The 25,135-nt window shown below is 33.2% G+C and overlaps 1 protein-coding gene across 4 annotated transcripts in view; it reads left to right on the top strand.

Annotated features, from left to right (window-relative positions):
- The window catches only part of ATRNL1 (attractin like 1), a 747,612-nt gene that overhangs the window by 257,367 nt on the left and 465,110 nt on the right, over nt 1–25,135 (top strand). For 3 of the 4 annotated variants that reach the window (XM_070595739.1, XM_070595592.1, XM_070595677.1), the window contains exons 21-22: nt 1,006–1,058; nt 21,832–21,926. In XM_070595739.1, coding sequence (XP_070451840.1) covers nt 1,006–1,058; nt 21,832–21,926 — 148 coding nt within the window. Of the gene's footprint in view, nt 1–1,005; nt 1,059–7,813; nt 8,207–21,831; nt 21,927–25,135 lie in introns of those variants that run through there. The other variant, XM_070595807.1, reaches the window with a different exon arrangement.

Here is a 25,135-nt window from a genome sequence, read left to right as displayed (position 1 = left end):
GTATATTATTATGTGACTTCCATAAACTAAACATTATTAAGAAAAATGCAAACTTTGTAATTTTCATATTGGAAAATAAGTTTGTAAGCAGAGCTCTTACAGTCAACATATAAGGTGAATTAAAAAGTACTTGAGATCCCTTGTCATTTGTCAGTTAGTCATTTTAGATTGCTGTGGAACTTTGAAAGCCATCTGTTTAGGCAAGTAAGATATGCAGGGAATATTATGCATAACAATGCAGGGTATATTACGTTGAATATTTTTCGATTCTAAAAAATACAAAAATAGTGAGATACTTGCAGCAAGTCGTTTGTTTTTTGCAACAGTAGAAGGAATTAAAATGGTATCGTAAATCAGTGCTTTCATATATATGTATACACTTGGTACAAAGTGATGGGATTCAAGGAGGTGAACCTAAAGAAAGGAGAAATAGTATAGGAATAGTATAGATTCTGAAGTGCTTAACCCAGCAATGCTGAGTGTGATCTTTTTCTAAAGCTAGAAAACTGCTATATGTATCATACATTTTAAAAGTAGCATTTGGAGAAGTCACGGAAAACCTAACCCCCAAATTTCCTTTGTTTAACGAAGAAGAAAGTTGGTGGTATAAAGGGCTATTATATTTCTACTTTTAATTTTGTAGTTAGTGTATAAAAACATTTACTCTTCAACTCATTTTTTTTGCATTGATACAAGAACTAGCAATCACATGGCAGAAAAATGCATTCAGAAAATGTAACCTGATCATTTAGCTTATTATTCTCAACTGTTTGGCCCTTTATTAATTGCAATATATATGTATTAAAATTATTCCTCTGTTCTAATTAACTCTACTAAAATAAAGACACTTTAAGAAGAGCTTACTTTTGAAAGTTTGTTTTAAAGTTTAATGGTATAGTGTTTAAGATGTTTTAATGTAGAGTTTAATTATTTTTTTGCTTGAAGAAAAGCATGAGGCTTTTGATTTTGTTGTTTAATAGTAAATGAGTTTTTGTATTTCTACAGATGTGACTCTGAAAATCGCTATGTTGGTAATCCACTTAGAGGAACATGTTATTGTAAGTATTTGTATTTTCTCATTTTAAATAATTGGTTTGTATTATTAGTTTTAGGTGATTTTGTGGATAATAAAATTCATCTTGAATAAGTGATGTTGTTAATATATTACGATTTTTATTTCTCAAATCTTATAACTCCATATACATTGCCAAGAAAGATGATAACTTTCTGGTACATTCTCATAATTGTATTTGGTGCATTTTTTTCTACTCTGAAGAGTGAAATAGTAATACATTTTATTCTGAACATTGAACAAAATATAGAATTTGAGTAAAAGATGGATTTTGATGTAATTTTTTTCTTTACGAATAAATTTTGAACAAATAGAATTTTGTAATAGATTTTTGCAGGGAGCAATTTTGATCATTACTAAAAAGCTGTAGTGATTTTGTACTGAAAGGTACTTTCATTGGGTAATTATCAGATGGTAGATGTATGTTTAACTTTTTGAGAAACAACAAACTATTTCCAAATGGTGGTCCCATTTTACATTTCACCAGCAGTGTATGAGAGTTTCAATTCTTCCAAATCTCTCAACATTTTGTATGGTTAGTCTTTTTAATTTTAGCCATTCTAATAGATGTGTAATGGTATCTAATTCTCACTTATTTGCATTTCCCTAATGACTAATGATGTTAGGCATTTTTTTCATGGGTTTATTTGCCATATGTATATTTTATTTGATAAGTTTAAATCCATTGTCCACTTTTTAAAAAATTGGATTGTTCATATTATTGAGTTTTCAGGGTCCTTTATATATTCCAGATACAAGTCTTTTATCTTATGTATGATTTGAAAATATTTTTTCCTTGTTTGTGGCTTGTCTTTTCACTCTATTAGAATATTTTTTTGAAGAGCAGTTTTTAATTTAGATGAAGTTCAACTTATCAGTTTGTTCTTTTGAGAAATCTTACCCTAACCTAAGCACACAAAGATTTTTTCCCCTGTGTTTTCTTCTGGAAGTTTCATATTTTTAGATTTTCACTTAAGTATATAGTCCATTTTGAGGTAATATTTGTATATATTTCAAGGAACGGGTCAAAATTTTTGTCTCCATGTGAATATCAAAATGCTATAGAATAATATGTTTAAAGACTATCTTTTGAGCATGAGTTGCTTTTACCCCTTTGTCAAAAATCAATTGTCCATATATGTGTATCAGACTCTATAGACTATTTCTGAGCTCTTTATTCTGTCCCATTAATTTATTTGTTTATTTTTATGCCAACATAGCACTGTTATAGTTATGGTAGCTTTTAATAAGTCTTGAAATCATGCAGTATTTATTCTCCAATTTTGTTCTTTCTTTTCAAACTCGTTTTGGCTATTCCATTTCCTTTGTGTTTCCACGTGAATTTTAGGGTCTGCTTGTCACAAAAACATATGTGAGGATTTAGATTGAGATTGTGTTTAGTCTCTAGATCAATTTGGGGGAGAATTGATATCTTAACTATAGTAAGTCTTCTGACCCATGAACATAGTGTTCATAGTGTATCTCTTTTATTACATAGTATTATCGCTTTTATTTCCTCAACTTTTCTTCAGTCTATTCTCAAGAATATTTGTTTTTTTTCACTGTGCAGATGTTTCACAGTTTTTGTTAGATTTACCCCTACAATATTTTATATTTTTGATGCTTTTTGTAAATAGTCTTTTTTTAGTATTTCATTTCTTATTATGTCTGGTATGTGTAACTACTATTGATTTTTATATTGATTTTGTATTCTTCAGCTTTGCCAAACTCACTTATTAGTTTTAGTACCTTTTTTGTAGATCCCATCATATTTTTACAGAGATAATGTATTCTGCAAATAATGGCATTTGACTTTTTCCTTTCCTCTCTGGATGCCTTTTCTTTCTTATTCTTGCCTTATTGCATTGACTACTACCTCTGGTATTGTATGAAAAGATGTGGTGAACGTGCAAATATTCTTGTCTCATTCCTGATCTTAGAGGGAAAGCATTCATTCTTTCACCATTAGATATGATGTAGTTTTTCCTAGATGCTTTTCCCAAGTTGAGGAAGTTTTCCCTTTTATTCCTACTTTGCTGAGCATTTTTGTCAGGAATGAACGGTTATGTCATATGTTTTTTTCGGCATCAATTAAGATGATCATAAGATGTTGCTATTTTACTTTGTTAATATAGCAACTTTAGTTTTTAAATTTAATAAATGGTATAACATTGTCTGGATATGCCACTTTTTTTTTTTGTCCATTCACCAGTTGATGAACACTGGCATTGTTTCTAGGCATTGGGTATTATGAAAAATGTTGATATGAACATTCAGATTGTCTTTGTGTAGACATATATTTTCATTTTCCTTGGGTAGATTCCTAAGAGTAGAATTGCCAGGTCATATGATAAGCTTATGTTTAACTTTTTAAGAAACTGCCAAATCACTTCACAGCATGGCTGTACCATATTACAGTCCCACAAGCAGCTTATAAATGTTTCAGCTTTTCCACATCCTCATCAACACTTTATGGTGTCTGTCTTTTTGATTGTAGTCATTCTAGAGTATGTGTAGTAGTATCTTGTGGTTTTAATTTGCATTTCTCTTATGAGTAATAGTGTTGAGTTCAATTTCATGTGTCCATGTCTTAAACTTTTTTTGTTACATGTGTAAAATACTATTTCCTAATACTTTTGTTGCTATTTTAAATGTCTTTAAAAATTGCACTTTCTTTTTACGTTTGATATGTAAAAATAAAATTCATTTTAGTACACTGATCTGATATTCATCAACTTCAATGAACTCTGTTATTAATTCTAATGGTTTATAGGTTTGTTTGATTTTTAAACAGAGTTAATTATATTACATGCAATTAAGGACAGTTTTTATTTCTCCCTTTCCAATTTTTTATCCCCTTGTTGGTATGGTTGGGGTCTCTGTTTTTCAATGCTGAGTCAAAATAATGGTAGTAGGCATCACCATCAGGTAGAGAGTTTGCTATATTTTATGGAATATCCCCTGTATGAAGTTAGGAAAATTCCCATCTATGTTAGTGTGCTACAAGATTTTATCATGAATGACTTTTTTCTTTACCTTGTTAAATGTGAAGTTGCATTAATAGGTTTTCTAATGTAAAATATCTTTTTATTCTAGAGTAAACCGAACATAATCATGGTATATTATTATTTGGGATGCTGTTAAATATTGTTTATATTTTATTTAGTATCATTTTCAGTATAAATGAATACAGCCTATATTTTTCCATTATATTTTCTAATTAAATGGCCTTTCACTATAATTGTTAGTTTTTCTTTTCTATCTTCATATTATGTAATTTTGATAATAGCTTTTAAAAATGAATTTGAGAAGATTGTTTTCTTCTTTTAAAACAGGAATAGTTAAAAAATATTATTGCGTGAACTTCAAAGATTAGCTAAATTCAACCAAAATCTCTGGGTCTGGTGCTTTTTTAATGGTAGCTTTTTTATTCATCTTTTTTTTGGCCATATTATAGCATGAACTTTTGGGTTTATTGATCCTTTGTACTGATTTGGTTTTCTAGTTCTTCAATATTAGGTTTTGTGTTTAGTAATTTACTTCTCTTATATACTTTTTAATTGTTCTTCTTGTTTTGCCTACATTTGGTATAAGTTTTCTTATTAATGTTATTTTCTACATAGCTTATCTTTTTATACATATGTAAGAATTTTCTTAATTTCCAATTAAGTAAATCTTTTTTAAACTATCTTTTAATTATTTTTGTAATTTTATTGAGAATGTGGCATAAAATCCCAAATCTTATTAAGGCGTTTTTGTCAACTATGGGACACTTGACAGTGTTTGGAGACATTTTTGTTTATCTCAACTGGGCATGGACATGGGTCCTATGGACATCTTGTGGATAGAGGCCAGGGATGCTGCTACACCTCCTACAATGCGCAAGACAGCCTTTTTAGAACACAGAATTATCTGGCCCAAAATGTCAATAATGCTGAAATTGAGAAACCTTGATTTAGAGGTCTAATCAGATTCAGATTTGATTTTGGAGGAAACGCTATTTCGTAGGCGGTTATGTGTCTTTCATCTGGCAGAAGAACATAATGCCTGCCAGTCTCTCTTTGCATTCTTAGCAGACACTGATGGTCAATGATTGTAGCTGGTTAGGGGCTGCAAAACTGTGATATTCCACTTCTTTATTTCTTGATTGGAAAATTTCTGTAAAAATAAATTTCCACTCATCAGATATTTGATTACTCATTGCTACAGTTCATATAGGAAAGGCATGATAAATGCTATGGTCTTTTTTTATTTACCTGTTTTCAAAGTAAAGAATTGTCTGCTCATTATTTCTCAAAGGTGACAGCTAGGTTTTTTGTTTTTGTATCATAAACTTATGGCCTTACACGTATTTAATATGTTTCAACTTGTTTTCTTTTCTTTTCTTTTTTTTTTTTTTTAAGATTTGACTTTTTCCTTTTTCTCCCCAAAGCCCTCCGGTACATAGTTGTATATTCTTCGTTGTGGGTCCTTCTAGTTGTGGCATGTGGGATGATGCTTCAGTGTGGTTTGGTGAGCAATGCCATGTCCGCACCCAGGATTCGAATGAACGAAACACTGGGCTGTCTGCAGCGGAGTGCGGGAACTTAACCACTCAGCCACGGGGCCAGCCCCCTCAACTTGTTTTCAGTTGCTATTCTTACTGATGCTCAAGTTGTCTATGTCTTTTAAATTATTTTTATTCTCTATCTTTTCCACATTCATTTTGTTTTTCTTCTTTCAAACATCCTGGATTTAATGGGGATATATTTTTGTCTGATTTTTTAAAATTAGAAATTCCCCTTTGATTGTTTTTGAATCTTTAGCTTTTATTGTGTTCCAAAAGAGTACCTAGTTATAATTACGGACCATATAAATTATATTCCATTTTTTAGAAATAAGAAGTATACTAACACAACCAGAGGACCTACAACTAAAATATACAATTATGTACTGCGGGCTTTGGGAAGAAGATGAAGAAGAAAGATTGGCAACAGATGTTAGCTCAGGTGCCAACCTTAAAAAAAAAAGTATACTAATATTGAAGTTTTTCTGTTTAAGATAATTTTTCTTCTAGATCAGTACTGTCCAAAAAAGTAAAAGGAAACAGGTGAAATTAATTTCATAATCTATTTTATTTAACTCAACATACCTAAAATATGTCATTTTAACATGTAACAGTACAAAAATCATCAATGATACAATTTTTTTCTGTTTTTTTCAAGCTAAGTGTTTGAAATACAGTTTGTATTCTATATTTATAGTAATCTCAATTTAAATCAGTCACGTTTCAATTACTCAGTAGCCGCATATGAATACTGGCTATCATATTGGGCAGCTCATCTCTAGATTATTCGGGACTCTCACTCTCTTTTAAAAATGTTAAAGCAATAGTCATAAAGCACTAGATGGCAGTCTTGTCTTTTGTTATGAGACCTTTAAAGCTTAATAACATTTGAAAGACATGGTGTTAAAAAAAAGAAAAGGTCAGTAGTTCTTGTAATAGGGTTAACGGAAACTATTCTGCTTTTAAATATTCAGTGAAATTTAAAATTCAGGTCCACACTGAACTTAAAGCAATTGAGTGCAATGTGGTGTTAACTTAATTGAAAGTAATACACTAGCAGTTGTATCCTATAGACAGACTTAGTAGTTTTTCAAACTTCAGTTTAAAACCAAAAACTGATTATACTAGAAAGCTGTCATGCTTCACATGGAAAAAGAAAAAGAAAGTTTTTTGCAATGATATCTAATTTGATTGACCCTTGTAAATGTTGAATTACTCAGTTTATCTGTGCAAATATAAAAAGTAGTGGTCACAAAGTAGTGTAGTTTCTTTTTTCTTAAATGCTTTCTTTTAAATTATGGTAACAATTATAACAAAGAAAACCTTAAACACAAAATGAAAGACTGGACTATGACAATGTTAGATAGATGATATCTTTCAGTGAGTGGAATCCGAGAAAAGAAAGTCACTTTCTGCAGTTGTCTACTTTCTGCTCTTATAACATGAATTCTTTAAGTACCTGTAATGTCCAAACTGCTAATTATTGTGTTTTAGTATATTTCCAAGTACTCTAACGTATTTTGGCTTATTTCACCTTTTCCTCTTTGAAAAATTACTGTTTTATTTTGTATTTCTCCTATTGCTATTTAGAGTTCAGGGTGCAATTTTGTGATAATAATACACTGCCTCATTTAAGAGCAAGGTATTTAATTACTACTTTTGCATTCAGTGCTCACCTCTACCACTCATCACATCTTGCCTTAGTTTATGTTACTAAAAGAATGAAATATTTATCCATTCATCTCACTGTAAACCGTTTAATTGTTACTGATTTATTTAATTAATGTTTGTCTTAGACTGAAAGACTTTATTTATAAGCATATTACTTATTGGATTTCATTTTTTCTTTGATAAATGAGAGATAATATTTCTAATAAATGTTAGTATAGCTGTAAAAAACACAAATATCAGTCTCAATTTAATTATTTAAAATGAGATACCATACAAAACAATGAAAGCAATTAAAAGTTGAATTAACCTATATTTAGGGTAATTATTTGTTTTGTTATAAAATGGAATAAAAGAATTTTCCTGTTTTAAACTAAATGTATTGTATTTTGTTAGCTCATGTTTTATATGACTTTTTAACCATTGAATATAAATAGCTCTTTAAATAGAATCTGGCTGGTCCATCTGCAGATAGAGCAGAAGTGCTCTTGGTGAACACAGAGAATCTGAATTCTTTTATTTTACAGATTGAAGACATGGTGGATTGAGGATTATCTGACAAGACAGAAATGAGCCACATGGTTGGCGTTTTAACTTTATTCTTTGATTCATCAATGATTTTATTAAATTTACTGAAGCTTATTTCCCAGTATATGTTTTATATGTTTATTTCAGAATTATTTAATATTTTAGCATTTTCCAAAATGAAAGACAATATAGCACAGTTATGAGAAAGTTAAAAATAGGTGAGAAAAAAATTGCTATTGAGTTAATCTAAAAGAGAGATGAGAAATTTGACTATATATTTTATAATAAAAATGTTATGCTATTCTGGTTTTATATATAACAGACTCACTGTGAAAATAATTAAGTAAATCAAAAAAGTTTAAGGAAGAAAATAAAAATGTCTGAAAACCTCCCACCGGGGCTCCCAATTGAATTTGTCCAAGTTGTGTCCTCTGCCAAGGTGCCCAGCTGCAAGGAAGAGTGGGGGCTGGTATCTTGTGGTTACTTTTCTCACTGAGCCATGGAACCTAGTGGGGGCTGTATCTGCCTTGGGCAAGGGTTAATAGTTCTTTATTTGCATAAAGATTCTAAATGGGCTGATGAAGGCACTCTGTGCCTTTCTAAATAAATCACGTCCTGAGAACAATTTTACATAGAAGAGGTTATAACATACTTAATATTCTTATTGTGAACAATTTTTTTCAGAGATATATAGCTCATTATTTAGCATCATTTATTAAATAAAATGTAGTTTTTGTCCAAAGTAGAAAGCAACCACTTGACTTTAAAATAATGATAATACTGGGGGCTGGCGCCGTGGTCGAGTGGTTAAGTTCCCGCGCTCTGCTGCAGGCAGCCCAGTGTTTCGTTGGTTCGAATCCTGGGCGTGGACATGGCACTGCTCATCAAACCACGCTGAGGCGGTGTCCCGCATGCCACAACTAAAAGGACCCACAACGAAGAATATACAACTATGTACCGGGGGCTTTGGGGAGAAAAAGAAAAATAAATAAATAAATAAAAATTAAAAAAATTAAAAAATTATGATAATACTAGTTAGCTTGTTTTTTTTTAATCTTTTTTTTTTTATTGAGTTATTGGTAGGTTACAATCTTGTGAAATTTCAGTTGTACATTAATGTTTGTCAGACATGTTTTGGGTGCGCCACTTCACCCTTTGTGCCCACCCCCCACCCCACCTTTCCCCTGGTATCCACTAAACTGTTCTTGGTCCATAGTTTTAAATTCCTCATATGAGTGGAGTCATACACAGATTATCTTTCTCTTGCTGGCTTATTTCACTTAACATAATTCTCTCAAGGTCCATCCATGTTATTGCAAATGGAATGATTTTGTTCTGTTTTGCAGCTGAGTAGTATTCCATTGTGTATATGTACCACATCTTCTTTATCCATTCGTCTGTTGATGGGCACTTAGGTTGCTTCCACGTCTTGGTTATTGTAAACAGTGCTGCAATAAACATTGGGGTGCACAGGACTTTTGGGATTGCTGACTTCAGGCTCTTTGGATAAATACCCAGTAGTGGGATGGCTGGATCGTATGGTAGTTCTATTTTTAGTTTTTTGAGGAATCTCCATACTGTTTTCCATAGTGGCTGCACCAGTTTGCATTCCCACCAGCAGTGTATGAGGGTTCCTTTTTCTCCGCAACCTCTCCAACATTTGTTGCTATTAGTTTTAGATATTTTTGTCATTCTAATGGGTGTAAGGTGATATCTTAGCTTTTATTGAGCACTGACTGTGCCAGGCTATTCTAAGCTTTTTATATTTATTAGCTTATTTAATCGTCAAATGAGAAGGGTATGTTTATTATCCCCCTTTTTTATTTTAGGGAATGGAGGCAGAGAAAGTTTAATTAATCTGTGTAAGATCACGCGCACAGCTAGGAAGTGGCAAAGTCGGTTTCAATCCAGGTGGTCTCTGTCTACAGCCCGCACTCTTGACCACAGGGGTTAAAACTAGAGCAAGATAAACTAGCAATATGTTTAACCTGAGTTGTTTTAACGTGAATAAAATAAAAACAACATATTGAAGGAAATAAAGAGAGGATCTAAATAATAAAAATTTATACTTTTTTCTCAAATGAGGTCTTCATGTGAAAATATCATACTTACCAATTGATATATAAATTTTATGCAATTCTAATTAGAATTTCATTCATTTCAGTCTTTTGAAGGGTATGCATTAGAATAAATTGTCTTAAAGTTAATTTTAAATAATATACTTTTATAATATTTACTAAAATCATGAAAAAGAAGAATGGTGAGAAATTCCCACTTGATGGATATCCAGACATACTGTAACTCTGACTGTACTGGTTCCCATTCTGGTTTAGGAATCAAAGAATAAAATAGAATCCAGGATTAGATTCCTAAACATTTGGGCATTTACATGGTGATTTTTATTTTTATAAAAATCCTTAATGATTTAATCTGCTTTTGTGAAATATCCCAAACTTTACCTTAGATCGTGGCTTTTGCATTTACTGTTTTTCTGCCCAAATATTCCATCTCTAGCTAATATTGCACTCCTACCTAAAATGAACTCCCTTGGCTATCACAATAACCTTCTCCCCCATCCTAACACTTACACAGTTTAAAATTCTCACTTGTTTATTTGTTTACTTGCATGTGGATTTTCTTTACTCAGTAGAATGGAAGTCTGTGAACCCAGGACATCCTGTTGTTGGAACCCACACTTAGAAGAGTGTGTGACCCTTTGACAGGCTTTCGGTAAATATATAATGGCAGTACACATATAAATTATCAATAAATAAAGGAATATACTGTATTGTGGCTGTGTGGGCAAGTATTTTTATTGATGGGGTGTTTGAACAAAAATGTTTGAAGATTATGTTCTGAGTTATCAAGTAAAAGTTGCTTTACATTTATTTTTAAATTTATTTACGTAAAGCAGTACAATTCATCATTGAAAAACCTTAAGCATCAGTCATTCCTTTAAATAAAAATGAGTTTCAAGCTTTGTTTTTGTATTTAGCCTATGGAACGTTTCTTCAAATAAAATCTAAGCAGATTCCCTTATGTCATTGCAAAATAATGGAAAGTTTAGCTACTTGGAGATACTATGAAGCAATGGAAGTTGGCTTCTGAAGAGGTGTGTCTTATTATGTGAAAATCTTAAATTAGAATCATTGATGTATAGGCATTGGTGATCATCATCCGTCCTCTTTTAGTCATTGATGAAAAAAGTCAGATCCATTGCATTTAAGTGTATATGTAGGCCACACAATCAGTCATTTTCACAGTGTGGATAATATCAAAGGTTCTGTGCTTTTTCTTTGATATTGTATCTAGCAAATGTTTGACTTGCAAAATTCCCACATCAAATTTTCCTCTGGAATTATTCTAAATGTTCCAAGCTCAAGAAATTCTTAATTAATAATTGTCAGCATGGATAGTACTATTCAGCAAGCAAGGAAAAACTAATATTTATCGAATATTTATTATGTGCAAAACATTTTAATATTAATTCTTTCATTTAATACTCATAAAGTTGACATTTTTTCTCCATAATTTACTTACTGAAGAGTTACACTGTTAGAAATGAGAGAGAGTGTCAGTTATTGGAATTGACTCACTTTTCTTCATTCATTCAAGATATATTTATTGAACAACTACTTCGTTGGACTCTGGGGATATTATGGTGAACAAAACGGGTTCTGCTCCATTGAAGCTTAAAAACTAGTACAAAAAATAGATATTAAACCTGTTATAAAATTACCTAGATATGATTGCCATAAGAACTTTGAATGAGAATTATAAGTGCTTTGGGAAATTATTACAAGAGAGCCTTACCTAATTAGTGGGAGAGAGAACAGGAGTGGGTGAAGCAGGAGAACGATGGAGTGCTGATGTGAAAGATGTCTTGGTAGTGGAGTGGTAGAGGTGGCAGTATGCACAAAGGTCTGTGGTCAGAAGGAGCGTGGCATGTGAGATACCAACACTGAAATACATAGAACTAGATGAAGAGAGGCAAGAGATGGGGTATGTGAGATCTGCAGGATCTAAATCATGCAGGAGAGTAAAATTTTAATTGTAAAATAATCGGTCTGCATGCTGAGGTTAATTAACCTGCATAACATAACCCAGGTGCTAGATGGTGATTACAAACAAGATCTCCTTAAATACTGTGGATAATGCTAAAATAAAAGTGAAGTACAATATTAACCGGTAAAAAAGCAAATCATTATGCCTCAGTTCCTTTCTCAACTATTCAAATTAAAAATTTCTAAATCATATGGTATTTCTATTTTTAATTTAGAGAAATCTCCGTAGTGTTTTCCACAGTGGCCGCACCAGTTTGCAGTCCCACAAGCAGTGTATGAGGGTTCTCTTTTCTCCACATCCTCTCCAACACTTATTTCACATTAAAAAAATTGGAATTTTGAAACATATATTTTAGGATACGGCAAATAATACATTAGTGTTATTAGGAACTAATTTTCACTTCAAAGGGTATATGAATAAAAGGATTTTAAAAAATTCTGAAAACAATTCAAAATTTATGTAATAGTTATTCTGGTTCTCAAAGGAGCTGCAATTTGTCTGAAGAGTGCCGTTGATATAGCATGCACAAATCAAAATTAATTCCATTTATGGTCCATGCTTGCCTTCCTGGATCTCAGATATATAGATATTTCCACTACACACTTTGGTGAGTTTTATCACTGGTTAACTATTTTCTCAAAAAAATACTTTATTTCATGTAGCTTTTGTTAAAAGAGTAAAACAAATATTCGCTATTTGCTCTTCATCACCTCAAATATATAATGCCCATAGAAACTTTCTTCATAGTTCAATTTCTCTTTCAAAATGTCTTTTTCTATTTATAAATTTTTAGTCATCACTTTCCAATTAATCATTAGTTTGGTGGAATATCTGACCTCTTTAAACATTTTGTACGTGTTAAAAATCTTTTGATATTTTACTTGCTTAAATTCCTTTTATCATGCTGTGTTTTACTCATGGGCTTAATTTTGTATATAATTGGCTATTAGTTCTTTGTAGTAAATGGCAGGCACTGTTTGTGCTCTGTGACTGCTAGTCCACTACTGACTGAACTACCTAAAAAATCTACTGGTGCACTTTGGAAGTTCACCCTTGGTTTACTCTCTTCACAGAAGACTAGGAAGAGAGACGAATTATCTTACATGTTTTTATACCTAAGAAGTAAGTGAATTAGGAATGAGATATGCCAATTTTGGAAAGATATATAACCATATAAATCTTTACTTAACATGTAAGTGTAAATCATGTGAAAAACAGGTTAAAGATCAAGAATCAAAGGAAAAAGTTCTCTGAACATTCCCTTTAAAAAGTTTCCCCTTTTTTGACCTAATTATGGAAGTAATGCATATTCATTCCCGAAAAGAGATAGACAAAAAGGCAAATTAAAATCCGCAGTAATTCCTCTTCTCAGAGACAATTGTTGCTAACATTGTGTTGGATATTTTCCCAGTGTTTTATCTATGTACTGACACTGTGGTAGGCTGAAGAATGCCCGTTCCCCCAAAAGATGTCCACATCCTGGTCCCTGAAACTTTTGATGTATTACCTTAAATGGAAAAGGGGAATTTACAGATATGATTAAGTTCAGGATCTTGAGATAGGGAGATCATCCTGGTGGACCCAATGTCATCACCAGTGTTTTTATGAAAGGAGGATAGAGGGAGATTTGACTACAGTAGTGGGAGATGTGGTGATGGAAGCAAGATGTTGGAGAGATAGGAAGAAGGGACCATCAGCCCAGGGGTGAGAAGTCTTTAGAAGCTGGAAAAGGCAAGGAAATGGATTCTCTTTGAATGCCCCCAGAATGGACCATCCCTAACACCTTGGTTTTACATTGTAAAACTAATTTGGACTTCAGACTTCCAGAACTGTAAGAGAATAAATTCATGTTGTTTTAAACCGCTGAGTTTGTGGTAATCTGTTACAGCAGCAGTAAGAAACTAATATGCACTTTTTGTGTATTTGTATCTTCTCCAAACATGACGTCACAAGGGAAATATTTCTGTTCTTTAAAATGTAAAATTACTCTTCTTTAATTTATCCTTAATATCTTTATGTGTGTCATTATCTGTTCTCTTCTATCAGCGTACAATGGTTTTAAGATAATTTTATTTTTTTCCATATTGGCAGTTTTTAAAATTAAATTAAAATTTATCTTATTTTGTTTTATTTTTAACATGAAAACTACCCTCTTAACAAAATTTTAAATGTACAATACAGAATTGGTAACTATAGAAACAATGTTGGACAGCAGATCGCTAGAACTTATTATCTTGTGTAACTGAGACTTCATATCTGTTGGTTAGCAACTCCCTTCTCCCCCTCCTCTCAGCACCCAGCAGCCACCATGCTTTTCTCTGATTCTATGAGTTTTACTATTTTAGATACCTCGTATAAGTAGAATCATCCAGTATTTGTCCTTCTGTATTGTCCTTCTCTTTGTTTCACTTAGCTCCAGCAATACCATTTCTGGAAATTCATTTAAAAGAATTGAAATAAGGATCTGGAAGAGATAATAGCATGCCAGTGTTCACTGTAGCATTGTTCAAAATACCCAAGATTGTGGAAACAGCTTAAATGTCCACTGATGGATGAATGGAAATCATGCAGCATACGCCATGGGTGAAACTTGAGGACATATAGGCAGCTTTTTAAAAAGTTCTTTCAACATTTTCAATGTGAAATAATTTCAGACTTAACAAAAAATTTACAATTTTTTTTTATGACCTTGACCCTTGAAAAGTGTTGGACAGTTATTTTATAGCATATCCCTCAATTTGGATTTGTCTAGTGTTTCTTCATGATTATATTCAGGTTAGGCATTTTTAGTAAGGATACCACAGAAGTGATGTGTGTCTCTCAGTGTATCCTGTTGAGAAGCATATGATATCAATTTGTCCCATTACTGGTGCTGTTATCTTCAATCACTTGTTAATATGTGGTGTCTACCAGTTTCTACAATGTGAAGTTACTGTTTATTTTTGTATTTAGTGAGTATATTATGGGGAAATTATTTGAGATAATGCCTATATCCTATTTTTCATCATATTATTACCCACTGTCTTTATCATACATTGATTGTTCTTACCAGAATTATTATTAATGTACTTGCCAAGTGGTGATTTTCTATTTCATAATTTCTTCTACATTTATTAACTATAAGGAAGAGCTGTCCCTTCTCCATCATTTATTTGTTTATTCAATTATTTGCTTACATGAGTAAGCACCCATGGATATATTTTTTATTTTATGGCTTATAATAAATTGCTATCATTATTTATTTTATAGCTGAAATTGCTCTAGATTTGGCTATGGTAACCTCCTTAAATTGGCTTCTGTGTCTTTTTGGTGTGACTCCGTAATTTGCTGAGTACTTTCTTATTTTCTGGCACTGCAAGATATTTTAGACTCATCTTGTACTTTTCCTGACCTTGCCCTGGAATCAACCTTTTCCCCAAGAACCGGTGGTTCCTTATGTTGGAGAATGGTACTTAGAAATAAAAATCTGGGAGCTAAGGATGCTCATTGGTTTTGGAGTGTTTTTTCTTTTTTTTTTAAAGTTATTATTATTTTTTAAATTAAATCACCAAGTATATTCTTGTTCTCTTTTTGGAACTCTACTATTTTGCTTTAACTCAAACTTCTTGTATCCTGAAAACTGGCTGTCCTCTAAGGGAAGAATTGACTGTTTTTTCTTTTCCAATGTTGATACCTTAGAATCTAGACATGGGGATACTATCTGCCTTGCTCCCTTTGACACTGACAAATAATTGCTTTTCTTTACCCGTTCAAAAATTTCATCTCCTTTGAAGCAATATTTCACTGAAATCCTGTGCACTCCATTTAATATTTTCTCCATTTAATACTTTTTCACCTGCCTCATCATCTTTCTCTTATCTCTCTTGACATCATTCTTAATTTCAATTTCCACATGTACTTTAATTATGCATTAATTATCTTGTATCTCACTTCTGAAAAGACTTATAGGACTCAAACACTCTGTACTCTCCAGGCAGCTTTATTATAAGCCAAGGGTATGCATTGAAAGGAGTTTGGAGATCTCAGATATTAGGGCTAATGATGTAGTTACAGTAATTAAGGCAGTGTGGGTTTTTTTGGTGGAGAGGCGTAATCACCAATGTAATAAAATAGATCCACATAAGAGCTGTAGGTGTTCATATTTTTATATCTGGCCACATACTGAAATCATTTATTATTTTAGTAGCTTTTTAGTTGTTTTATCTTTTTTGGTAAACAATCTTATTTTAAACATTAAAAGATAGCTGTTTTCTCTTATTTTAACTTTGAATCTGTCATCATCTATTCACCGTCAGACCTTTTTGCTGTGCGATTTTCATATTTGTGTTTGTCTCTTAGTTGTAGTATGTATATGAATAATTTTTTTCATGATGAGTATGTAGGTCATGTACTTTAGGACATTTGCTTACCAGAAATTACCATTATGTTGTTTTTGTATGTAGACAGTATGGCTGAACATACATATTCAAAAATAGTACTCCAGTCTCCTGTCTTTTGACGTATATTGTTACTTAAGAACACTTGACATCTTGCCTAATCTTTCTTTGTAAATAACTCATTTGTATGTGTGAATGTGTGTGTGTGTGTGTGTGCATGTGTGGATATGCCCACTTGGATGTGCCTGCATGTCTATAATATTTTTTTAATAGCAGCTGTATTGAGCTATAATTCATATACCAAAAGTCTCACCCTTTTAGAGTGTGCAATTCAATGATTTTTGTTATATTCACAAGGTTGTGCTACTATCACCACTATCTAATTTCGACCATTTTCATATTAGCAGTCACTCCTCATTCTCCCTTTCCCCAGCCCCTGGCAACCTTCTTCCTGTCTTATGGATTCGTCTACTCTGACATAGCAAATAAATCATGTCATGGAATATATGATCTTTTGTGACTGGCTTCTTTTATTTTTGATAATGTTTTCAAGGTTCATCGGTTCATCCATGTTATAGCAGGTATCGGTACTTCATTCCTCTTTATGACCAAATAATATTCCATTGTATGGATAGATCATGTTTTATTTACTATTCACCAGTTAATGGACATTTGGGTTGTTTTTACTTTGGGGTTATTATGAATGATGCTAAATTCTTTTTTTCTTTTATATGGGCCATTTCCTCTCAATATTTAGGTTTTAGTCTTCAACAGATTTTTTTCCATCACATGTTTAACATATATGTTCTTCTTTTCAATTTGTTATGTTGTCTGCTTTAACAGTATTACTCATGCATATATTGAAAATTTCTGTGTCTGTTATTCTTCTTGAGTAATTTTCATCTCTGTTCTATTCTGGGAGGCTTTTTCAGGTATGACCCATATAGCACTGATTCAGTCTTATGTTGTTTTAATTATTTTATTTTCTAATTCTGTTTACTTTTGTCATTGTATCATTACTTTTTTGTTTCTGTTTTGTTTTTTACAGTTTTAACTCATTTACTTCTCTTTTTATTGTAGTCTTCAGTGTTATCTCATCTTTCATCTTTAATTTTGTGAGGTTTTTTAGATTTTCTTTTTCCTTTGATGCACATAGATATTTTAAATACTAAAAATACTAAACATAGATACTTTAAATGACTAAACACTTTACTCATATAAATAATTATATATGTTTACTCTATTGTTGACAAAATTATATTTCTTTTTCCTCTTCTCACTGTGCAAGTCTAACTTAACAAAAGATGTCAAGTTTTTCTTTTTTCTTTAAGATTGGCACCTGAGCTGACATCTGTTGCCAGTCTTATTTTATTTCTTCTTTTTCTTCTCTCCAAAGACACCCAGTACATAGTTGTATATTGTAGGTCCTTCTTGTTCTGCTATGTGGGACGCCGCCTCAGTGTGGCATGATGAGTGGTGCCATGTCGGCACCCAGGATCCGAACTGGTGAAAGCCTGGGCTGCCAAAGGAGAGCATGCAAACTTAACCACTCGGCCTCGAGGCTGGCCCCTCAAATTTTTCTTTCTCTTTGTTTTCTTGATTTTTTTTCATCTATGTAATTAGAATATGGAGCCAGAAGTATGAAGAGGCTCATATTCATCTTCAGATCTACCAAGTTCATTCAAAAAGTGAGAGAGGTGTAAAGAAGAGTGGCTCTTCTTTATAGCCACTTTACCTATATTTATAGGCTTAATTTTTAGATGCAATTGGGAAATTAATTGCCAACTTCTAATTTCCTGGAATTACCAGAGATAGTTTGCTGATTGTTTGCCAAAATATTTAAGAACTAGCTATATCATTTATGATTGTTTCAACCTTTAGGGCTCAGTCTATGAAATCAGAGGATTGATGTGTATGGTGTTTATGGTTTCTTCAAGCTTTCAAATATATCTCTTTGGCTTTTTTTTTTCTATTCACAAAGTTTTCACATAATTATTTCTAGTCATTAATATGCATGCAGAATACAACTTATTTTTTAATTATGAAAATTTAAAATATGCTGGAAAGTATAATATGTATACTTTCACATATATAGTATACATACTTTTATAGTCTATGTAATATAATTTAAAAATTGTGTACCTATGACTGAGTTTTAATAAAGCTTGGCACTTTGCTGTATTTCCTGCAGCAACTCAGGCTCCTCCTCTGCTTGCCTGAGTGCAGAATGGAGATGGTTTACAGGGCTCCATCCTGCAGTCTCAGCAGCAGGATTTTCTTAGGGCTTTTTTTTTGGTGTAAGTTTTCTTGGCACTTCCAGATTTCAGCTGCTCTAGCACCCAGGTGGTGATATATAGGAAGCAAAAACAAACAAAAGCCCCGCAAACCCGTGGAACTCACCACTGGGTCATCCCTCGAGTTCTGAGGTGTCGCCTTTTACCAACCCAAGGATGTTGTTCTAAAACTTCTCCTCTCTCTCCTGTCTCATCAACTTTTCCTTTTCTACTAAATTTTCATTTATGCCAATCAGTATAAAAACATGCTGTTTCTCCCAATTTAAAAGGATGCTCTCTCACCTCTCTTGATCATCACACTCAGTCCTCTTGCTGCTTGTCATTTCTCTGTATTTATCAGTAACGTGATAAATTATTTGAGTTGATTCATAGTCAAACATGATGTCCTTTTTTATACCATAATAAAATGGCTCATTAATGCAGTACAAAAACTTATTTTCAAATTATGTATGTTTGCACCAACTTGAGACATATTTTAAATTTTAATGTTTTGTGTCCTGTACCCTACTTAGCTGTGAAGTTCAGAGTAAATTTCGGCATTAAGGTACATGTTTTAAGTGCCGGGTAATTATTCATTCACAACCTCCCCTAAAAACACACAAACATCATATTTAAAATTTGGGGGAGAAATATATCATCTCCTGATTAAGTGGAAAATTGTGCACTTGGCTTCTGAAAGACTTTAATTCTATGCGGCTTTTTAAAAAGGAAACGTTCAGGTAGAAGTCTAAGCTTTCTTCAATTTGTAATAATTCACACTCACTGAGTGGTACTCTTATTAGTCACTTGAATTGAGTAATACTCCTGTTAATTTTGTTCCAGGATTCATGCTTATTTTTTTAGCACAACTGACTTTAGGATTGATCATTACCATACACAACATACATTGTGCTGATCGTGTACTTCCAATTCTAATAAACAAGAATGAAGAAATCAAGCTTGAATGCCTGGCCAAGAATCTGGTGGGACATGATTTTGGCAGAGGGCTGGAGTCCATACAGGCTGAAGCTTGTCCGCAGGCCTGGGGTGCTGCACCCTCTGCCCAGAGCTGCTCATGTGTCCCAATCACCCAGTCCTTACCTCCTAAAGGCCATCTACTCTTGGCTTCTTAATGCTTAGTTTCAAGCTAGAAAAAATAAAGATAATTATGCAAATTCTTGAAAATAGCTTTGAAGTATTTCGTTTTCCTCAGTGTTATTTGTCCTTCATTCTGAATGTTACCTTTCCTCAGCATTGCAGCCCTACTTCTGAAGCCCTGTCAGCTGCTGTTGACCATGGCGATCACTACTCTCTTTTTTAAACATTATATTTCCTTGGCTCCCATGACAGTAAATTCTGGTTTTATTCCTATCTCACAGAGTGCCCTCTCAGTCTCCTTTGTTGGCTTTTCCTGAGGATCTGTTTATTTAACTTTGGTGTGCCTCAGGGCTCATCTCTGGGACCTCTTCTCTATCTACAGCTGGTGATTTCCAGCTTCACGGCTTTAAATCCCATCTAAAATGCTGATAATTTCCAAATTGTTATCTACTAGACATGCTCCTGAGCTCAGCTCAACATATCACTTGGATATTCAATAAGTAGCTCAAACTTAACATCTTTAAAACTAAGCTTCCAATTATTCCTCCAACTCCCAACAAATAAAACCTATTCTTCTTACCCATCTCAGTTAATGCTGACATTTAGCTTGGTCTCGGGTCAAAAAAAACCTTTTTCTTTCTTTCTTTCAAATGCTACATCTTTTTATTCAGCTCATCCTGTTTGTTGTACCTTCCAAACACCTTTCATGTGTCTGACCCCTTCTCATGACCTCCACTGCTATTACCCATGCCACCCTCACCACTTGCCTGCATTCTTGCCACAAGCTCTTTACAAGAATCACAGTTAAGGCTTGTCCTTTCTTTGAGGCTTTTGTACTTGTTTCCTCTGCCTGGATTACATTTTCTCTAGTAAACTCCATGGTTTATTCTCTTACTATTGTTTATCTGTAAATGTTCCTTCTCGAAATTGCAAGCATACTCCTACCCCAACAGCAACTTCTGTCCTCTTCACTGGTTACTGTTCTCCAAAACACTTTCTGTCATCTGTTATATTATAGACTTGAATTATTTGTTAATTTCCAATGTCCATCCAAAAGAATATAAGTTGCATGAGGACAGAAAGTTTTATCTTTTATTGTTGTATCTCCAGTGCCTAGAACAACACTGGCCCATTGAGTTTGCCTCTGCATTTTTTGACAGTCAGGTGAAAATCGGAAATATGGCCCATTGAGTAATTCTCATTATCATGTGTAAGGATGCCTATAAATTCTTAGAAAGAGTAAATGTTGCCTTACACTAAATTATACAGGAAATATATAGGGTGGATCTTATGAACTATATATTAAGCAACATAAAGAATAATTCCTTGATAATTTTAACAATAAATCCAATGATATTATTCCTGTTTTTATTTTAATAGTGTTTAGTGGCTGAGGGCATAACATGAAAGATATGTATCCAAAAAATAGAAGTCATTTCTATTTAAAATAATTTGATCTATTTTTTATAAGGGTGGCAGTTTAACATTATGAGTATTACTTCACTCGTGTATAACCTGTGAAGTTTCTCATGACCTACCACGTTCAAATGTTTCACCTCGGTTTCAGCATTATACATGGACAAAATTAAAAGTTGTTTACCCCTAAAGTCTTTTTATCAATTGTTCACGAAATTACTTCTTTAGAATGCTGTGTATGGCAGAGTCATTTTAAAATTGCCAGAAGTAAAAATTACCACAATAATAAAGGACCAAGTAAATGCATTATAACATCTGATGAAATATTATTTAGCTATTAAAATTTACGTTTGCGAAGAGTTTTGATCTTATGAAAGTAGGATACCAAAATGTCTGCCTGTGTATCCTTCTATCTACAAAATTTTAGCTGGCATAAAATGCACCAAAATGTTACCTTTATTTTTCTCTAGTTGTAAGATTATGGATGACTTTTATTTAATTTTTTTACTTTTCTGTAGTTTCAAGAATGTCTACAGCCTTTGTAGAATTTTTATAATGACAACAGAAGTAATGAATGTAATTTTTAAAGAATTAGGACTTCTTCCATAACTATAGTTTGTTTTTTGTTGCTTAATGACAAAGGTTTATATTTTGACAGTCTTGGACAGGCCACTAATAATTAATCATAATCATTTTCAATAGTGACATGCAACATGTTTTCACCTAACTTTTGTTTATTAAACAGTTTTTAAAAGTACATATCAGGATTGTGTTTTTTTTCCCCTACAGACAGCCTTTTGATTGACTACCAGTTTACCTTCAGCTTGTTACAGGAAGACGATCGTCACCATACTGCCATAAACTTCATAGCAAATCCTGAACAGGTGAGGATCATTCGACTTTAATAATACATTAATAGCAAGGGATGCAACTTTGTCATCATCTTTCCTTGTAATTTTGTCTCTTCTCATAATTATCACACTGTAGGGGTTTTGTAAAAAGACTAATCCTGTAAATTTTTCTTTTCATAAAACTTACATATCGTTGTGATTCAGACAATTTGTGAGTTTGATATTTCAGGTTTTACAAACAGTCCCATATTTTTAATTGTACGTTACTTTTATTATTTTTTCAGTGTTATGATGGTGTACCTATACTTATGCTCTCAAATTATGGGTAGTCTTATTTGAAAATAAAACCCATAAATTCAAAACACACTAATATTAAGTATATTTTCTTTTTCTTATATACCATTATGTAGTAATAGGTTTTGATTGTCTTTTTTCTAAATCCACTGGTTTATCTGAGTTATAGAAATCCTGGCTTTTTAAAAATTATTTTTATTGAGATATAATTGACCTATTACATTGTATAAGTTTAAAGTATGCAATGTGCTGATTTGATACATTTGTATGTTGCAATATGATTGCCACTGTAACATTAGCTAACACCTCTATCAGAGCAGATATTATCATTTCTTTTTTGTGATGGGAATAGTTAAAATCTACTATCTTAGCAACTATGAAGTTGATAATACACTATTGTTGTCTATAATTACTATGCTGTGCTTTAGATCTCTAAGACTTACCTACTGGTTGCAATTTTGTACCCTTACACAACATCTCCCCAGTTACCCCCACTCCCAGCCCCTGGTAAACACCATTCTACTCTCTGTTTTTTTGAGTTTGGCTCTTTTAGATTCCACATATAAATAATATCGTGTAGTATTTGTCTTTCTCTATCTGACTTAGCTCACTTAGCATAATGGAATGCTAGCTTCTTTATGCAACTTAGTGCATCACTGACATAATTTTACAAGTTTATGAAGTTTAAATGTATGGAAGATTAATTGTGAGTTTTAATACCAAACCATCAGTTCAGGAAACGGCTCTAAGTTTGTTTAGAAATAATACACATATGCTGCTATCCATCGGAGACTTTATAAAGTTAAAAAGTCCAGGAAATGCAAATGTCAACCATAGAGTTTACTTGGATGGAATTTTACTTTCTTTCGCAACTGAAAATAACTCTTTCAAAATGAAAATGTTATGTGAAATATTTGAATTATTCTTTTTTGTTTATTGTTGATAGAATACTAACATGAGATCTACTCTCTTGAATTTTTAGGAGTACTATTGATACTATGTTTTAGAGCAATCTCTAGAAATTGCTCCTCTTGCATAACTGAGACTTTATATCCGTTGAACAACAGCTCAAAATTTCCCCTTCCTTCCAGCCCCTGGCAGCCATTCTACTCTCTGCTTATGTGAGTTTGATGATTTTAGATACGTCGTATAAACAGAATCATGCAGTATTCGTCCTTTGTGACTGGCTTGTTTCACTTAGCACAATGTCCTCCAGGTCATCTACGTTGTTGCCTGTGTGAGGATTTCCTCCTTTTTTAAGGCTAAATAATATTCCATCATATGTGTACCATGTTTCCTTTTTTTAAATTAAGATATGCTTGACATATTACATTATAATAGTTTCAGCTATACAATACAATAATTTGATATTTGTATGTATTGTGAAGCAGTCGCCACAATATGTCTAGTTAACTTCCATCACCATACAAAGTTACAAAGGCTTTTTTTCTTGTGATGAGATCTTTAAGATTTACTCTCATAGCAGCTTTCAAATATGCAGTGTGGTGTTATTAACTATAATCACCATGCTGTAAGTTACATCCTCATGACTTATTTATTTTATAGCTGGAAGTTCGTACTTTTTAACCCCCTTCACCCATTTTGCCTACCCACCCAGCACCTCTGGAAGGCACTGGTATCCATGTTCTCAAAGTTTATTTGTTTGTTTTAGATTCCACGTATAAGTGAGACCATACGGTATTTGTCTTTCTCTTTTGCACTTAGTTCACTTAGCATAATGCCCTCAAGGTCCATCCATGTTGTTGCAAATGGCAAGCTTTTTTCTTTTTTATGGTTGAGTACTATTCCATTGTATCTATATATTACAATTTCTTTATCTATTCATCCATTGATGAACACTGAGGTTACTTTCATATCTTGGCTATTGTAAAGAATGCTGCAATGAACATGGGGGTGTATCTATCTTTCCAAGTTAGTGTTTTTGTTTTCTTCAGATGAATAGCCAGCAGTGGAATCCTGGATCATACGGTAGTTCTATTTTTATCTTTTTGAGGACCGGCTGTACTGTTTTCCCAGTGGCTGTGCTAATTTACATTCCCACCAACAGGGCACAAGGGTTCCCTTTTTTCCAAAACTTGTTATTTCTCGTCTTTTTGATAGTAGCCATTCTAACAGATGTGAGGTGATATCTCATTGTGGTTTTGATTTGCGTTTCCTTGGTGATAGTCATGTTGAGCACCTTTTGTTGTACTTGTTGGACATCTGTATGTCATCACTGGAAAAATTTTTGTACAGATTCTCTGCCCATTTTTTTGTTTCGTTTTGTTTGTTTGTTTGTTTTAGGAAGATTAGCCCTGAGCTCACATCTGCCACCAATCCTCCGCTTTTTGCTGAGAGAGACTGGCCCTGAGCTAATATCCATGCCCATCTTCCTCTACTTTATGTATGGGATGCCTGCCACAGTATGGCTTGCCAAGTGGTGCCATATCCGCACCCGGGATCTGAACCGGCCAACCCTGGGCTGCTGAAGTGGAATGTGCGAACTTAACCACTGTGCCACCAGGGAGGCCCCTTTGCCCTTTTTTTTTGAGGAAGATTAGCCCTGAGCTAACTACTGCCAATCCTCCTCTTTTTGGTGAGGAAGACTGGCCCTGAGCTAACATCTATACCCATCTTCCTCTACTTTATATGTGGGACTCCTGCCACAGCATGGCTTGCTGAGCGGTGCCATATCCGCATCCGGGATCTGAACGCGCAAACCCCGGGCTGCCGAAGCAGAAAGTGGGAACTTAACCATTGCACCACCGGGCTGGCCCCTTGCCCATATTTTAATTGGGTTTTTTTTCTTTTTTCGCTATTCAGCTGTATGCATTCTTGATATATTTTGGATATTAATCCCTTATCAGATATATGATTTGCAAATAGTTCCTCCCATTCAGTAGGTTGATTTTCATTTTATTGATGGTTTCCTTTCCTGTGCAGAAGCT

This window comes from Equus przewalskii, chromosome 1, assembly GCF_037783145.1.
Source record: "Equus przewalskii isolate Varuska chromosome 1, EquPr2, whole genome shotgun sequence".
Lineage (NCBI taxonomy): Eukaryota > Metazoa > Chordata > Mammalia > Perissodactyla > Equidae > Equus > Equus przewalskii.
The sequence above is the reverse complement of the archived record's forward strand: the minus strand, read 5'-3'. Positions and strand labels throughout refer to the sequence as shown.